The sequence below is a fragment of the Saccoglossus kowalevskii genome, chromosome 17, assembly GCF_978046115.1.
Source record: "Saccoglossus kowalevskii chromosome 17, keSacKowa6.1, whole genome shotgun sequence".
Classification (NCBI taxonomy): domain Eukaryota; kingdom Metazoa; phylum Hemichordata; class Enteropneusta; family Harrimaniidae; genus Saccoglossus; species Saccoglossus kowalevskii.
Genome location: NC_140657.1, coordinates 23641900 through 23661712, shown reverse-complemented (window position 1 = coordinate 23661712; position 19813 = coordinate 23641900). Strand labels below are relative to the sequence as shown.

The 19813-nt window shown below is 34.4% G+C and overlaps 1 protein-coding gene across 1 annotated transcript in view; it reads left to right on the top strand.

Moving 5' to 3' along the window:
- The window catches only part of LOC102806401 (hemicentin-1-like), a 140397-nt gene that overhangs the window by 17917 nt on the left and 102667 nt on the right, over positions 1–19813 (top strand). The window contains exons 11-21 of the mRNA XM_085492155.1: positions 550–822; positions 1222–1494; positions 1903–2175; positions 2920–3195; positions 3963–4235; positions 4461–4736; positions 5784–6068; positions 9098–9379; positions 11491–11775; positions 13494–13772; positions 17893–18165. Coding sequence (XP_085348281.1) covers positions 550–822; positions 1222–1494; positions 1903–2175; positions 2920–3195; positions 3963–4235; positions 4461–4736; positions 5784–6068; positions 9098–9379; positions 11491–11775; positions 13494–13772; positions 17893–18165 — 3048 coding nt within the window. The remainder of the gene's footprint in view (positions 1–549; positions 823–1221; positions 1495–1902; positions 2176–2919; positions 3196–3962; positions 4236–4460; positions 4737–5783; positions 6069–9097; positions 9380–11490; positions 11776–13493; positions 13773–17892; positions 18166–19813) is intronic.

The window sequence follows — 19813 nt, the reverse complement described above, 5'->3', positions numbered from 1 at the left end:
TGCTTAGCTAGTGACTCATAATCAAATTAGTGGTTAGCTAGAGACTCAAATTATTGGGCAGCTAGGGGCTCGTACCTCCATAATTGCTTAGCTAGTGACTCATAATCAAATTAGTGGTTAGCTAGAGACTCAAATTATTGGGCAGCTAGGGGCTCTTACCTCCATTATTGCTTAGCTAGTGACTCATAATCAAATTAGTGGTTAGCTAGAGACTCAAATTATTGGGCAGCTAGGGGCTCTTACCTCCATAATTGCTTAGCTAGTGACTCATAATCAAATTAGTGGTTAGCTAGAGACTCAAATTATTGGGCAGCTAGGGGCTCTTACCTCCATAATTGCTTAGTTAGTGACTCATAATCAAATTAGTGGTTAGCTAGGGATTCAAATTATTGGGCAGCTAGGGGCTCTTACCTCCATAATTGCTTAGCTAGTGACTCATAATCAAATTATTGGTTAGACTAGGGATTCCAATTATAGGGCTAGAAGCAGATATCCAGATTTGCTAGAAGTTCTTCACTTCTAAAACCTGTAATCCCTTGTTGATTTCAGTGGCTCCTAAAATCAAAGATGGTCCTGATCACGTGAATGCTATTGTTAACAATCCAGTATTACTCGAATGTGAAGTAAGTGGTAATCCTGAACCTGAAGTCAGATGGCAAAAAAATGGACAGTATTTCAACATTGATGACATCACAGTCAGAATCCTAGATGTAGGTTCTTTACAAATTGACATCACTCGTAGAACTGATGGTGGACGATATACATGTATTGCTGATAGTATTGCTGGCACAGACACTAAAGATATCTTCCTTACAGTACAAGGTAATATTTATTACGGTACTTTAAAATACTTTCCCTTGGAATTAATTACTGTAGAATATTTTATTTTCGCTTGGAAATAATGATTAAGGAATAATTCAGTGAAAATGAAATCCAGTGAATATACTTTTTTTCCTATATTTTACATTTAACTCAACAAAAATCGGTGAAAATAAATTCCACACAAGACACCAAAAACGTATTTTCAGTGAAAATTAATTCCAGCTAAAATAAGTATTTTACAGTATATACTGAATATGATTGTTTATACAGTTTGTATCCAAAATATTTACATTACTGACAAAAAAATGTCAAACAACATGTATATACTAGTATACCAAAATCAAAAACTATGAATTTACTGTAGAGGTCATCTTAACCTTCTCAATATTATCATTTCAGAACCGCCTATCATTGATAAGAATGTCCCGACTGAAGTTGAAGGACTTAAAAACAACAGATTATTTTTGCATTGTCCTACATCTGGGTCACCACGACCTGAGATAACATGGTATAAGAACAACAAGAGGATTGATTTTGATCCAAATGTTTTAAAGATGAGCAATGGTTCGCTAATGATATCAAGTGCAAAAGCTGATGATAGCGGGCAGTACACTTGTAAAGTCCACAATCCTGCCGGTGCTACCAATCTAACCATAGATGTTACTATCATGGGTTAGTCACATTCTTAGTTTTTATCTCATCTTCCCAGTCAATATCTTGTTAAAAATCTTCTTGTATCGTAACAGCCATACCTTGTATCCATTCTCACTCAGTATGATCTGTAGAAAGTCTCTCACTGTCTCTTGTTATCATCATAAGGGCTTAGTATATTGTTCAATTCATGAGAAATCCTATCCAATAGAATCTTGAAATATAATTTAGAAAAACATCCTAAAATAAAGTAAACTACCGGTAGCCTTGACTAATTTCAATAAAAATTAAGTTTGATTTGACTCCAAATGTTGACCTTCAGTGCAGCCAAGGTTCAGTGCCTCAATTTCAGGATTTCTGACAACTTTAAAACAAATGCTGTTAAACAAGTGTCTCTGATGTTAGTAATATAATGATTCTGTCTTTCAGAGAAACCTGTTATTAAAAAAGGACCAAAGGAGGTGGATGTTACAGTAGGTGAGCCAGTGGTGTTGCCATGTGAAGCAGATGGAAAACCAGCACCAAATATCATGTGGCAAAAGGATTTCAAAACATTGTCATTAGATGGACAGTCTATGAAAATCATGAAAGTAGGGTCCCTTAGCATTGCCAATACACGACGTGATGACGCTGGCAACTATATGTGTATGGCTTCCAATGAAAAGGGTGTGGACTCCATAACTATTCGTTTAAATGTGCATGGTGAGTAATTGGAAATGGAAATTATTTAATATTCCTCGTCCCTTATGTTTTGACCTTTGTGCATCCGTGCGTCCGTCTTAGACATGCCTGGACCAATCACAATCAAACTTCACACATACATCATACATAGTATTATATATATGCACATCAATTTGTTTTACGATCAAGATGGCCAAATGGTGGCCATTTTTGTGCTAAAAAAATCATCAAAATCAAGCATTTATGGATGGATTTTGTTTAAACTTGGAACATACTGTGGACATCATTCTATTTTACAGATCAAATTTAAAATGAATGGCCAACTGAAGGCCATTTTGTTTTAATGAATGCAGTTCTAGTGCCATATGTACCTGATGTAGTCGTTTTGACACATACAACATGTAAAACAACTATGAACAACAATCCATGAACGATGCATGATTTAGCGAACTTTCACACTTTCACATGATTTGAAATTCCATACTATGCATGATTTCAATGAACTTTCACAATATGCGAGAGTTCCAGTTGATTATGAATCAGATTTTCCTTACTTGAATGAAAGTCACTGCAGTGACACTGGTTGAATGAAATACAGTGAAACGATTGAAAGTAAATAAAATATTGAAAACAGGGCTGGTAAATTGTTAGTAGGGCAGGCAAGTTTTTAAAGTTACCTGTCCTGTTGTCTGGTAAACTATTTTGACAAATTTCAAACACTGGTATATATCACATACATAATGATATTTTTGTTTTTGTTTCCAGAACGCCCATCAATAATAACCACTGGTGAGCATAATATCACCACTACTGCACATGAAGATGTTAGGCTTCCATGTGAAGCTCAAGGAACTCCTATTCCAAATATTAAATGGTTAAGAAATGGTCAACAACTTTCTGGAAATGAATTTGGGTTTGAAATACTAAAGGACGGCTCTCTAAATATTTATAATGGAGAATCTGCCGATAGTGGAGTATACCAATGTATTGCTGAGAATCCTGTAGGGGTTGATACTAAGGAGTATTATGTTACGTTTAATGGTGAGAACATGTTTTACAGTGGTAGCTGAGATGGGTCTTGGGTACTTGCATATTAATAAACCAATTTGCATATATTATGAAATTGTAGGAGTATTATGTTACGTTTAATGGTGAGAACATGTTTTACAGTGGTAGCTGAGATGGGTCTTCGGTACTTGCATATTAATAAGCTAATTTGCATATCTTATACAATTGTAGGAGTTGATACTATGGAGTAATATTATACATCTGTCACTGTAACGCCATAAGTTACAACATGCCCTATTATCCTACCATATTAGGAAAGCGTCGTCTGATAATAAAAAACAAACATGGCTGCCCCCAGGGTCAGGCCCCACACAAAGAAGTTCGCTAAATCTGTTCTAAAAGTTTTGAATTTCGGCATACCCATGGTGTATTCCTGGGAGGAAAAGATGTATAATGATGTGGTTATTACTGTCTGAGTATGTGGATTTCAGTTGGTGGACATAGTGTTTCTATGGGCATAAGTCATATTTAATGATAACTTTTACAACACAATCCTTTTTTGTTTATATGCAATTCTGTTTAAGCAAATAAAGAGTTTTTTTTGCTTTTGGAATATATAATTAGACTTTACATCCGAAATTGGCCAATGAAAGACAATCACACTGACCACAAACGGTCTCATAATGTATACAGTATTTGCTCTATTAGAAGCAAGTCTTCAATAGAAGTGCATAAAAACCAAAAATTACATTTGCTGTTACTTCCAACTAGCACTTATTTTGTTTTATTATATTTTTCAGTTCCTCCACGTATTGCTGAAGGTCCGAATCAATTAACAGTCATCCTGGGAAATCCAGTTATTTTACCATGTGAGGCATCAGGTGATCCATTGCCCACTGTTGAGTGGAAAAAAGACAGTCATCTTCTGATGGCTTTTGGACAAGTTAGAAGACAATTAGAAATTGGTTCCTTACAGATTGATAGTACTAGAGCCATAGATACTGGTGTATATGTATGTACAGTCAGTAATATTGCTGGTACAGCTACAAGGACTGTAAAACTTACCATACAAGGTACGTCCTGGTGTTTATTTACCTGATATATAGTGTACTGTGGTCATTTCACAAATGTTATTTTTCACCAGAATTTTGTGTTGTTATCTCTTTCTACATTGTTACTACATAGAGGATAAAGATGTATAATAATAATGTTATAATGAGGATTCTGGAAAGTATGCATTTAGGCAGTACAGGGTTGCATCAATCTCTGTGATAATTTTATATATTTCTTCTGTATAGAACCCCCAACTATAATCGGAGGCCTACCAAGGAATATTACCTCCATTGTAAACACAGAGGTCACTTTACGATGCTCAGCGAATGGTATACCTCCGCCAAAAATAATATGGTTAAAGAAAGCAAGACTTCTGCCAATTGATGGAAACGAGTTAAGACAACTTTCTGATGGTTCTTTGCGTATAAAGAATGTCCAACCATATGATAGTGGTATTTACATATGTATGGCGTCAAGTCCAGCTGGAAATGCCACTATAAATATCGATCTTACAGTTAATGGTAAACTATATTTTCACTATACGTTTGTTCACATTTGGAAATTGCTTCACTTTCAATATTATACCATTCTATTTTCCATATTTGGACATTGTGTCATATAATTATGCATTACAGTCTTACTCTCTTGCATTCCTTCTGCCCTGAACCTGTATATACGTGTATTCAGTTGTAAAAAATCATGCAACATTCTGGTCTTGCGAGAGATGTGAAGTACATTTTATAAAACTAAAAGTGTTATTATAAAGGCTTTAAAATATCATGAAGTATATGTAATTAATTTCAAACATTTCTTTATGATTGATGCAGTGTATCGTCTGTGTGTCACAGCTTGGAGTGTTATGCATGTTTCAGGGCTGCAGTGTTGACTCCATCTTGGTGCACACACTATCTTACTATCTATCATGTGTTATTCTTTATTCTTATAATAAGATGTTACTGAATTGTTCCATTGGGTTAAACTTGCAACAGGCATTTTTGTTTAGGAATTGAGAACTTGCATTTAAAAAAATATAAAACATAGAAACCAATGACAACCACTTGATATGGCAAATGTATGAAAAATGATTTTGTATTTTTTTTATGAAAAATACCCATTCATGTGTTGTGTGTATGTGCAGTTCAGAGTGGCACATGCAAATCTGTTTCAGTGATGTTTTACCATGCACTTTACATCATGAATATTTTTGTCTCTCCTGTAAAGATCAAGATAGTGAAAATCACTGCAATCTCTAGACTTTTTTCAACCTTTTAAATGACTTTAGATGAAAATGGCCGCCTGGATACTATTGAAAACAAGAGAGAGCCATGAGTCTTACAAATTGTGTTTCATTTTACTTCAGTCATCATGTCCATTGTTCCCCAAACATATGTAACCATGGTATTAAATACAGTAGACGTGTAAACAGATGGGAATCGAACACTATTAGGAGAGGAAAAACAAGTTTTGTGGCTTTCTCAATGTGATCTTGGCGACCATTTGCAAATAAGGTCAATGTAAGGCATACATTGAAATATGTTAATTTATGTTCATATTTGTTTGTTATTAAGTTCCTCCAAGACTACGTGGATCTGATATAGTTACTGAAAAGACACTCATCAGCAACCAACCATTATTTCTGGAGTGTCCTATAGAGGAGGCTGTTCCAGCTCCATCAATACGCTGGACCAAAGATGGTCTCACGTTGTCATCTGCCCAAGATGGTTTGCTGATCATGTCCGGTGGAAGAATATTACAGATTCCTAATGTAGAATTAACTGATGCTGGTCGATATAAATGTATTGCAGACAATCCTGCTGGTAACTCGTCTAAAATTTATGATGTTATTGTGCATGGTAAGTCAAAGTGAACATTTGTCTTTAACCTTTTTAGCACCAGTTCCTTCTTTTCATCATAAATTCAAAAAATAGTCCCGTTTATAGTCTGCACTTTTCTCATGAAGATTGGAACAAAAATAATCAAATTTTTTTGAGTAAAAACTGAAAATTTTGTCTGTTGGCTCCAAAATTAGAGTTCATTTCAAGAAATATTGTAGAAGATAAGAAATACAGAAAAATTTGGGCGAGAAATCTAGTGGTGAAAAGGTGCAATGAAGCTCTTGAATGTTTGAAAGGAAATAAAGGAGGTTAATACATTGTTGTCATTGCCATATTGTTTCGGTCAGTATTTCTGTGTGCTTGAAAATGGGAAACTTACAAATTACTTGTACAAGAGGTTCATATAAAAGATTTATAAAGTCTGTCGTAAGATAGCTACATGAGAAATACACAAACGCATTGAAAACCCAACAAATTGACAACAACTTGATTCACATGTAAGACTGCATCAATATCTGCATTTTGTTTATTTTTTTGAAGAAGTTTACCATTTGTCAAACAGCAATTTATATATTTGGATGAAATGATTGTAAAGGAAAGAAATGCATCCTCTATACTTTATTGATGATTTCTGTTGTTAGTTGCAATCAACATGTTCTAATCACGAAATGATCTTGAGACATGCATAGCAAACCAGTCAGCAACTTAGCTGACAATTGTTTGGAACAATATGGGGATGACAGTAACCGATGTAATGCCATTGTGTTTTGGTGTTCGTAACAGTATGGCAGTAACAGTGACAGTAACAGATGTAATGCCATTGTGTATTGGTGTTTGTGGCAGTAACAGTGACAGTAACCGATGTAATGCCATTGTGTTTTGGTGTTTGTAACAGTATGGCAGTAACAGTGACAGTAACAGATGTAGTGCCATTGTGTTTTGGTGTTTGTGGCAGTAACAGTGACAGTAACCGATGTAATGCCATTGTGTTTTGGTGTTTGTAACAGTATGGCAGTAACAGTGACAGTAACAGATGTAATGCCATTGTGTTTTGGTGTTTGTAACAGTATGGCAGTGACAGTGACAGTAACAGATGTAATGCCATTGTGTTTTGGTGTTTGTAACAGTATGGCAGTAACAGTGACAGTAATAGATGTAATGCCATTGTGTTTTGGTGTTCGTAACAGTATGGCAGTGACAGTGACAGTAACAAATGTAATGCCATTGTGTTTTGGTGTTCGTGACAGTATGGCAGTGACAGTGATAGTAACAAATGTAATGCCATTGTGTTTTGGTGTTCGTAACAGTATGGCAGTAACAGTGACAGTAACAAATGTAATGCCATTGTGTTTTGGTGTTCGTGACAGTATGGCAGTGACTGACAGTAACAAATGTAATGCCATTGTGTTTTGGTGTTTGTGGCAGTAACAGTGACAGCAACCGATGTAATGCCATTGTGTTTTGGTGTTTGTAACAGTATGGCAGTAACAGTGACAGTAACAGATGTAATGCCATTGTGTTTTGGTGTTTGTGGCAGTAACAGTGACAGTAACCGATGTAGTGCCATTGTGTTTTGGTGTTTGTAACAGTATGGCAGTAACAGTGACAGTAACAGATGTAATGCCATTGTGTTTTGGTGTTTGTAACAGTATGGCAGTGACAGTGACAGTAACAGATGTAATGCCATTGTGTTTTGGTGTTTGTAACAGTATGACAGTAACAGTGACAGTAACAAAAATAATGCCATTGTGTTTTGGTGTTCGTAACACTATGGCATGACAGTAACAGTAACACATGTAGTGCCATTGTGTTTTGATGTTTGTAACAGTATGGCAGTAACAGTGACAGTAACAAATGTAATGCCAATGTGTTTTGGTGTTTGTGACAGTATGGCATGACAGTAACAGTAACACATGTAATGCCATTGTGTTTTGGTGTTTGTAACAGTATAACATGACAGTAACAGTAACAAATGTAATGCCATTGTGTTTTGGTGTTTGTAACAGTATGACAATAACAGTCACAGTAACAAATGTAATGCCGTTGTGTTTTGATGTTTGTAATAGTATAACATGACAGTAACAAATGTAATGCCATTGTGTTTTGGTGTCTGTAACAGAATGACAGTAACAGTGACAGGAACAAATGTAATGCCATTGTGTTTTGATATTTGTAACAGTATGGCAGTAACAGTGACAGTAACAAATGTAATGCCATTGTGTTTTGGTGTTTGTAACAGTATGACAGTGACAGTAACAGAATGTAATGCCATTGTGTTTTGATTGTAACTGTATAACATGACAGTAACAGTAACAAATGTAATGCCATTGTGTTTTGGTGTTTGTAACAGTATGACAGTAACAGTGACAGTAACAAATGTAATGCCATTGTGTTTTGGTGTTCGCAACACAATGGCATGACAGTAACAGTAACACATGTAATGCCATTGTGTTTTGGTGTTTGTAACAGTATGACAGTGACAGTAACAGATGTAATGCCATTGTGTTTTGATGTTTGTAACAGTATAACATGACAGTAACAGTAACAAATGTAATGCCATTGTGTTTTGGTGTTTGTAACAGTATGACAGTAAGAGTGACAGTAACAAATGTAATGCCATTGTGTTTTGGTGTTTGTAACAGTATGGCAGTGACAGTGACAGTAACAAATGTAATGCCATTGTGTTTTGGTGTTTGTAACAGTATGACAGTAACAGTGACTGTAACAAATGTAATGCAATTGTGTTTTGGTGTTTGTAACAGTATGACAGTAACAGTGACTGTAACAAATGTAATGCAATTGTGTTTTGGTGTTTGTAACAGTATGACAGTAACAGTGACTGTAACAAATGTAATGCAATTGTGTTTTGGTGTTCATAACAGTATGGCAGTAACAGTGACAGTAACAAATGTAATGCCATTGTGTTTTGATGTTTGTAACAGTATGGCAGTGACAGTTACTAATGTAATGCCTTTGTGTTTTGGTGTTCGTAACAGTATGACAGTAACAAATGTAATTCCATTGTTTTTGGTGTTCATTCTTTCCAGTTCCACCAAGCATAGAAGAATCTGAATTTCCTATTGATAAAATGGCGATTGAGAGCCATCCTGTAACACTAGAATGTGAATCTATAGCCATACCACCACCAGTGTTAACATGGTTGAAAGATGGTCAACCAGTTACACCAAATGACAGAGGAATTAAGATTACAACACAAGGAAGATATTTACAGATTGACAATGTTCAATTATTTCATGAAGCAGAATATACTTGTGTATCCTCTAATGAAGCTGGTAATTCAACAAAGATAATAAATCTCTCTGTTCTGAGTAAGTATTTAGATAAATTTAGTGTAATATTGTGCATCTAGCACTGAAAAAAATAGACTTTCTTAAAAAACTGTAACTGCATTGAGATGCTGAATCGATCGAGTTACGGACATCGAGTTACGAGAACATCGAGTTACAAAAATGACCATGCTCATATTTTGTGAAACCATGGCCAAATTGTAACTTGATGTTCAAATAACAGTTAACCAAACTTTGAGTTACTGGCAACATAAATTGTAACTTTTGTTTAACGTCCATGTTTGGTAACTCGAAATTTAATTAACAGTAACCTGAACTGTGAGTTTAATACAGGCAATATATATTTTTTGTTTTTTTTAACGTTCTATGTTTCACGTAACTCAAAATTCAGTTAACTGTTAATTAACATTCAAGTTACTAAATTTGAACGTTAAACAAAACAAAAAAATGCATGTTGCCCGTAATTCAATATTTGGTTAACTGTTAATTCAAGTTTGAGTTACTAAATGTGGTCATTTTTGTAACTCGTTGTTTTTGTAACTCGATGCTCGTAACTCCATGTTCGTAACTCCATGTCTGTAACTCGATGTTCGTAACTCGATGTTCGTAACTCGATGTTCGTAACTCAATGTTCGTAACTCGATGTTCGTAACTCGATGTTTGTAACTCGATGCCCGTAACTCAATGTCTGTAACTCAAGCAATTCACCATCTCATCTGCATTCGATCAAAGGCTCAATTTTGTCCTTATATGGGATGAACTTTATCACTGAAATTGACATGTCCAACATTTTTGATGTCACATTTAGACACTTTGTTTACTTTGGATGCAGAGGTACTATAGTGTGTGACAGAACTATAATCTCATCACTGAATGCAAGTGTTTGAGTTAAAGTGTATTACTATAGTGTGTGACAGAGCTATAATCTCATCACTGAATGCAAGTGTTTGAGTTAAAGTGTATTACTGTAAAATCTGTATTAGAAACCGCGGCTTCTATTAAAATGGTACAATGCAACAGAGGGGATGCGGCTTCTATTAGAGCATCTACACATATGAGAAATGATGAATTTTTGGTTCTCAAACATTCAAAAAGAATGGGTGCGACTTCTATTAGGGATGCGGCTTCTAATACAGATTTTACGGTACTATAGTGTGTGACAGAGCTATAATCTCATCACTGAATGCAAGTGTTTGAGTTAAAGTGTATTACTATAGTGTGTGACAGAGCTATAATCTCATCACTGAATGCAAGTGTTTGAGTTAAAGTGTATTACTATAGTGTGTGACAGAGCTATAATCTCATCACTGAATGCAAGTGTTTGAGTTAAAGTGTATTACTATAGTGTGTGACAGAGCTATAATCTCATCACTGAATGCAAGTGTTTGAGTTAAAGTGTATTACTATAGTGTGTGACAGAGCTATAATCTCATCACTGAATGCAAGTGTTTGAGTTAAAGTGTATTTCGATTTGATTTTTGTTGATGACTTTTGATCGACAGGTGGCCATATTTGTCTCTAAAACTCATCAAAATCAGTTACAAACATGCCATGTCTTCGCTGATTTTATTCAAACTTAGGCTTAACAATTCACATAATGCATGTCATTTTGTTTTGTGAACTGATTGTGATAACTCATGGCCATTTTGGTTTTATTTTTTTTTACGTGTTCTTAACCATCCCTTCGACATGCTTTGACCAATTATTTAGCTACTAAAGAAAGACATACATAGGTATGATTATTTGTTTTTCATTTTGATGGCTTCTGACTGACTGTTTGAACATGTCATTAACCATTTCCAGAAATGCCTTGGCTGATTTTATGCAAACTGATGCATATCAGTGTGTTTTATGCTTTCAACACAAAATGGCTGACTGGTGGCCATGGTGGTTTCATTTGCATGTGCTCTTAACTATATTTTGCACCAGATATGGCAGTTTTTGTTGAAATTATTTACAAAGAAAAGACATATTGACATTGATTATTTTTTATTTCATTGACTTTTGAATGACTGATGGCCATTTTAGTAAAAAATCAAAATTGAAAGCACAACCAATTTGTATCCACCTCCCACAACATAATTTTATTATGGAAAATCTACTATAATTGTATCACTATGTTTTATTTACAGCACCACCTAACATGGAAGATTCAGATTTACCAAATGATCTTAAAGTGATTCAACATAAACCAGCAGCATTAGAGTGTGCCACTGATGCCAACCCATCGCCTACAATAACGTGGTATAAAAATGGGAATCGTTTGAACCCGCACAGCAGGCTGGGACCTCGTATATTGAGAGGAAATACATTGTTACAAATTTACAGTTCTCAAGTTACTGATATAGGACAGTATCAATGTGTTGCTACAAATGTAGCTGGAAATAGTTCCAAAATATTCAACCTGGACGTACTTGGTGAGTATATAGTTACAGGGCCTAGTAGGTTAATAAAGTATAAGCATTATTATATATAATTTTCCTTTTGAGGAAACATATTGTTTTAAATCCACAGTGCATGTTACTGATATAGGACAGTATAAATGTGTTGCTATGAATGTAGCCGGAAATAATTCCAAAATACTGTAAAAGGATTAATTATTCACTGGGTTTTAATTTTGCTTATTTCGCTGACTGGAAAATGCGCTAAATTAAAAACCCAGTGAATATGTAAAATTTAGCATAGAACACATAATCTAAATGACAAAACAGTGAATTTAAAACCCACTGAATATGTCTGAAATGGTAAATCAGCGAAATTTAAACCCAGTGAAAATTAGTCATTTCACAGTATTTAACCTGGATGTACTTGGTGAGTATATAGTTACAGGGCCTAGTAGATTAATAAAGTATAACCATTATTGTAAGTCATTTTCCCTTTGCATTTTGCATGTCACAAGAAATGTATGTCAAAAGGGCAAAAATGTTATTATTCAGAGTTGCTATCTTGTGTGCATGAGTTTCTTAATTATTACTAATTGTTGCAATATCAATAATTACTCAACTTATTTTGGAGGTATGTCCGTTGGACTGGGCATGCACACACAATAACACCACATTGATTATTATTCAACTTTACTGATTTAATATGAGTAATTCAGCACTGCAAAGTCACAATAATACACAGAAATATCATGCAATACTTGTAGTAATTATCATTAAATATTTACAGAAACAGCTGTGTTTACTAACGATATGTCAATTTCATCTGCCTCAAAATTGTCATAACTGTTAGCAACTACAACTCAGAACCTATATGATGTGCCCAGGGTATAGTATGATACATGTATATCAGATCAGACTCTATTATTCTACACACCTACTGTGATTAAATGGTTTAAAAATTAAAATTTCCCAATATTAAATTTGATAAATCATGATTAATTGAAGCTACTATCGGCAATTGTGGTGTATAAGTCATAACTGTCCTGTGACCATCATTTAATTAATATAGATACTTTTATACTTGCAGTAATGCAGATTTCTGTCATAAGACAGTGTGCACTCAAATCCAATATGTACAGTATGCTTTTGTGGTCAGGGAGATTTCTTGTTTGTAGTGACAATTTGCATCAGTGATGACAATGTGGAAATTAAGATAGTGACAATAGGTGATTTTCCGTACAATTGCGAGACCTCATGTTGAACGCCTGCCGTAAAAATCAAACGTTTTCATTTTGAACTCAAATTTCTTTATTTTGTAGCTCACATTGACCAGCCGATCTTCGACAGAGGAATATTGCTTCCGAATACCCTTACTTAATCGAAATTGCCTATCATCAAATGTATACAGTACACTATTAAGCATGGAAATGTCCCCAAAATACTTTCGTGTTTGTCGAATCCCACGCGATGTTTGACGCCACTATGACGCTATGACCTTTGTTTGTCCTGTTTTTACGTTCCATTTCACGCATAACGCATGATTCTCGCAGTGAACGGAAAATGGTCTATTAGGCTTGATACAATACTCAGTTAATATGTTGAACAATTACACGTAAATTCAGCGTTCTTTATGATATTCCATTTTTGTCTTGTTTCAACATTTTGCTACGACACACCCTCCCCGTTATCCTGTTGTTTAACTCTACATAAAGCAAGGTTTCAATAGTTTTACTATGTTTTTTTATTATCAGTTCCACCAACCATTGGTGACGGTGATAAATACAAAACTGTACTTGTCAACGCTAATGTTACACTATCATGTGAAGTGTATGGTTTGCCTAAGCCTAAAGTTACGTGGTATAAAGATCAATTGAAGTTACCAGCAGTGAATAAAGACAAAAAATATACGATCTTCAGCAGTGGGTCATTATTGCTAAGTGCAGCTAAAATATCGCACACTGGTGAATATACTTGTCATGTATCTAATGAGGCGGGTAATATCACCAGGGTTATAACACTAGAAGTACAAGGTAAGAATTCTTTCATCACAGATGTTTTTGATTTATTTTTTGTGGTTGTTTCTTATAGCCCCATTGTCGACTTTGTCGAGCAGAGCTTATCATATGAGTGATTGTCCGTCCGGCGTTCGTCGTCGTCCGTGTCAATGTTTTACTTTTTTCGACTTCTTCTTGAAAACTACAAGCCTGAATGCTTTGATATTTGGTGTATATGTACCTTGGGTAGACCTCTCTTAGGTTTGTTCATGATATCTTCAATTCTCTAATTTTGGTGAATATTTTTGTCATTTTTAGTAAAAAGTGATATTTTCGACTTCTTGTTAAAAACCGCAAGTCCAATTGCTTTGATATTACATATATAGCTACGACATGTAGACCTTTCTCAGATTTGTTCATTTTGTAATGATATCTTTAATTCTCTAATTTTGGTGAATATTTTTGTCATTTTTGGTAAAAAGTGATATTTTCGACTTCTTGTTAAAAACCGCAAGTCCAATTGCTTTGATATTACATATATAGGTACTACATGTGGATCTCTCTCAGATTTGTTCATTTTGTAATGATATCTTCAATTCTCTAATTTTGGTGAATATTTTTGTCATTTTTGGTAAAAAGTGATATATTCGACTTCTTGTTAAAAAGCGCAGTAATTTTGGTGAATATTTTTGTCATTTTTTGTAAAAAATGATATTTTCGACTTATTGTTAAAACCGCAAGTCCAATTGCTTTGATATTACATATATAGGTACTACATATGTACCTCTCTCAGATTTCTTCATTTTGTAATGATATCTTCAATTCTCTAATTTTGGTGAATATTTTTGTCATTTTTGGTAAAAAGTGATATTTTCGACTTCTTGTTAAAAAGCGCAATAATTTTGGTGCATATTTTTGTCATTTTTTGTAAAAAATGATATTTTCGACTTATTGTTAAAACCGCAAGTCCAATTGCTTTGATATTACATATATAGGTACTACATATGTACCTCTCTCAGATTTCTTCATTTTGTAATGATATCTTTAATTTTCTAATTTTGGTGAATATTTTTGTAATTTTTTGGTAAAAAGTGATATTTTCGACTTCTTGTTAAAAACCACAATCATTTATGATGAAAAATGATGTTTTTGAATTCTTGTTGAAAACAGCAAGTCCCATTACTTTGATACTATACATATTGTTCATTTTCTAATGATATCTTCTGTTCTTTAATTGAAATGTGCATTGCTAACAGCGGAGCTATCTCAGCCGAGAGGCTGCTTCTTACATTTTTAGTCCCCGTTCTGACGTAGTCCGAAAACGGGGACTTATGTTTTGCCCTGTGTGCGTCCGTGTGTGTGTGCGACCGTGCGTGCGTGCGTCCGTGATCACCTGTATCTCGAACATGCATGGACCGATTAAGTTCAAACTTCACTCATACATCACACATTATATGGGACATATGCACATGCATTTTTTTCATGATCCGATTAACGATAGCCGAATAGCGGCCATTTTAAGGCCAAAATTGCATCAAAATCCCACCTTTTCACCATTACGGACCCGGATTTTAGTTATGCATGGATGGATTTTGTTTATATTTGGTACATACATTAAACATAATATGACCTTGATGCACGTCATTTTTTTTTTCTGATCAAGTTTGAAATGGCCGACTGGCGGCCATTTTGTTTTAAAGAATTCAGTTCTGGATCCGTATCCGAGACATGTCTGGATTGATCAAGTTCAAACTTCACACACACAAGGTACATCATGTCAAAAATATGTATGTGCATTTGTTTCATGATCTCATTAATGATAGCCAAATGGCGGCTGCTTTAAAGCCGAAAATGCATTGAAATCGCACATTTTCACCATTCCGAACCCAGATCTCAGTTATGCATGGACGGATTTCGTTCAAATTTGGTACATACATTAAACATAATAGGCAATTGATGCACGTCATTTTTTTTTCCGGATCAAGTTTGAAATGGCCGACTGGCGGCCATTTTGTTTTAAAGAATTCAGTTCTGGATCCGTATCCAAGACATGTCTGGATTGATCAAGTTCAAACTTCACACACACAAGGTACATCATGTCAAAAATATGTATGTGCATTTGTTTCATGATCTCATTAATGATAGCCAAATGGCGGCTGCTTTAAAGCCGAAAATGCATTGAAATCGCACATTTTTACCATTCCGAACCCAAATCTCAGTTATGCATGGACGGATTTCGTTCAAATTTGGTACATACATTAAACATAATAGGACCTTGATGCACGTCATTTTTTTTTTTTCGGATCAAGTTCGAAATGGCCGACTGGCGGCCATTTTGTTTTAAAGAATTCAGTTCTGGATCCGTATCCGAGACATGTCTGGATTGATCAAGTTCAAACTTCACACACACAAGGTACATCATGTCACAAATATGTATGTGCATTTGTTTCATGATCTCATTAACGATAGCCAAATGGGGGCCGCTTTAAGGCCGAAAATGCATTGAAATCCCACATTTTCACCATTCCGGACCCGGATCTCAGTTATGCATGGACGGATTTTGTTCAAATTTGGTACATACATTAAACATAATAGGACCTTGATGCACGTCATTTTTTTTTTCGGATCAAGTTCGAAATGGCCGACTGGCGGCCATTTTGTTTTACAGAATTCAGTTCTGGATCCGTATCCGAGACATGTCTGGATTGATCAAGTTCAAATTTCACACACACATGGTACATCATGTCACAAATAGATATGTGCATTTGTTTCATGATCCGCTTAACAATAGCTGAATGATGGCTATTTTAAGGCCGAAAATGCATCAAAATCACATATTTTCACAATTCCGGAACCAGATCTCGGTCATGCATGGATGGATTTTGTTCAGATTTAGTACAATGTGTTGTACATATGCAGGTGCATTTCGGTCATGATCTGCTTTGAATGTATATGTCACTCAAATATGAACGGAACGGGAACGTGTCATTGACAATGACTTGTCAACTTCTACTTGAAAACTACAAGCCTGAATGCTTTGATACTTGGTGTTTATGTATCTTGGGTAGACCTCTCTCAGATTTGTTCATTTTATAATGATATCTTCAATTCTCTAATTTTGGTGAATATTTTTGTCATTTTTGATAAAAAATTATATTTTCGACTTCTTGTTAAAAAACCACAATCATTTATGATGAAAAATGATATTTTTGAATTCTTGTTGAAAACAGCAAGTCCCATTGCTTTGATACTATACATATTGTTCATTTTCTAATGATATCTTCTGTTCTTTAATTGAAATGTGCATTGCTAACAGCGGAGCTATCTCAGCCGAGAGGCTGCTTATTACATTTTCAACTTCTACTTGAAAACTACAAGCCTGAATGCTTTGATACTTGGTGTTTATGTATCTTGGGTAGACCTCTCTCAGATTTGTTCATTTCGTAATGATATCTTTAATTCTCTAATTTTGGTGAATATTTATGTCATTTTTGGTAAAAAAGTGATATTTTCGACTTCTTGTTAAAAACCACAAGTCTGATTGCTTTGATATTACATATATAGGTACTACATGTGTTCCTCTATTAGATTTGTTCATTTTGTAATGATATCTTAAATTTTCTAATTTTGGTGAATATTTTTGTCATTTTTGGTAAAAAGTGAAATTTTCAACTTCTTGTTAAAAACCACAAGTCCAATTGTTTTATATCTTCAATTATCTAACTTTAATGAATTTGTTTTGTAATTTTCAAATTCTTGCCGAAAACAGCAAGTCCGATTGCTTTGATACTATACATATTGTTCATTTTCTAATATCTTCAGTTCTTTAATTGAAATGTGCATTGCTAACAGCAGAGCTATCTCAGCCGACAGGCTGCTTGTTTATAAAACAACAGTTAAAACTTTTGCAACATTTCATGTAGAAAGGAGCTATAAATGGAACTATTTTGTGGATGGTGCTTGAGTTGACTTTTTGCACTCAAAGAATTAATTTTCTTACAACCATTCTAACTCAAGTATTTTTTTCAAATAAAATGTAACATTATTACAAAAAAATTGAAATATTTTTGCAATTTTTCATGTAGAAATAGTAGACTATAAATAGAATAAATTATAATTTTCTTACATTTTAATTTGAATGTTTTTTTCGTGACAGTACCACCATCAATAGAGGACAGAATTGAAGACATCAGAACAATTGAAGGTGACCATGTTGATTTGATCTGTAGAGCTAGTGGAACCCCGCCACCGAAAATAATATGGCACAGAGGTGGTAATGTCATAGATGACAATACACCAGGATATGTTCTACATGATGATGGTAGATTAAGTATACGATCTACAAGCGTTTCAGATGCTGGTGCTTATAACTGTGTAGCGCAAAATCCAGCGGGAGCAGCTTATAAGAAGATTAAACTACAAGTGCAAGGTGAGAAATCTTTTTTCATTTGTTACAATCACAGAACAAAGAAAGTCATAGAATAAAAACAATGTTAACTAGTCCCAAACAGGCACCACGCGAGAGTTCATATAAAGTTTCTATTTCTATTAAAAAATTGTAATAAATTATGGTTATACCTTATAAACCAGTTAGGTTCTCATTCTTTTTGCCATATCATTCATGGTGATGGTTAGTATCCTCATTCATTCAGTCTAACTATTTGTAGCTAGTATTAACCTTATTAACCAGTCAAGTTTTGATTTAAACTGTCATGGTATTTTGAGTATCATATTTTAATATCATATTAACTTTATTAAACATTCTGGTTATTAATTTCATTTGTTGTTATGGTTAAGATTAGATTAACTGTATTAAACTGTTAAAATTTAACTGTTTGTTGTGATGTTTCGTGTCATATTAATCTTGTTAACCAGTCAGGACCTGATTCATACTGCCATACTATTTGTGATGAAGGTTAGAGTCATAGTAACAGTATTAACCAGCTTAATCCTCATTTATATCTTCTACTATTTGTTATGATGGTCAGCATCAGATTAACGGTATTAACTAAACAGGTTCTCTTGTGGTGGACGTATAATATTTACCTTATTAACCAGGTATGCCCTCATTCATACTGTCTACCATTTTTTGGTTATGGTCAGAACTGTAAAATACTTTATTTTCGCTGACAGGATTATTCGGTCCAGTGAATATAACTTTTTTTCTTTACTTTACCTTCAATTCATCAAAAATCACTAAAAATAAACTTCATGCAAAACACCTAAAAATTCTTTTCAGTGAAAATTAATTCCAGTTGAAATAAAGTATTTCACAGTATAATAATAACCTTATTAAACAAACAGGACCTTATTCATACCACCTTACCATTTGTTGGTGTTGTGTAATATAATAATTACCTTATTAACCAGCCAGGACCTTATTAGTCCCTATTCAAGCACAGCTTGAAAAGGGGACTTTCTAAAACAGGTTTTGTCAATATCCATTTTCCGTTTTCCATCTCCAACATTTTCTCATAAATTCTGCAGCAGATATCGATGGCTGGTTGATGAACAAGTCTCTGTCGAATATGCACATAATTTTTTTTTCCAGATATGAAAATCCTAAGTGGGTCTTTTTCAAGATTTTCATCCAAAATTAACTCTCCCCATTGCACTGACAAAGCAACTGAGCATGCTGAGAATAAATAATTAGCTTAGATTGTAACGCTTGGGTTTTTAGTGATGTCATGACCTAGATCTGTATCAGTGACGGATGGGTTGTACCATTATCATTGGTATAATAATAACCTTATGAAGCAGCAACGACCTCATCCATACCACCATACTATTTGTTAGTGATGTTTAGTATAATAATAACCTTATTAAGCAGCAAGGACCTCATTCATATCACCATACTGTTTGTTGGTGATATTTAGTATAATAATAACCATAGTAAGCAGCCAGGACCTTATACATACCCCAATACTATTTGTAGTGATGGTTAATATCATATTAACCTTATTAACTAGCCAGAACCTTATTCATACCATCTTACCATCTTACTTGTTGGTGATGTTTAGTATAATAACCTTATTAAGCAGCAAGGACCTCATGCATTCATATTTGTTGGTAGTGTT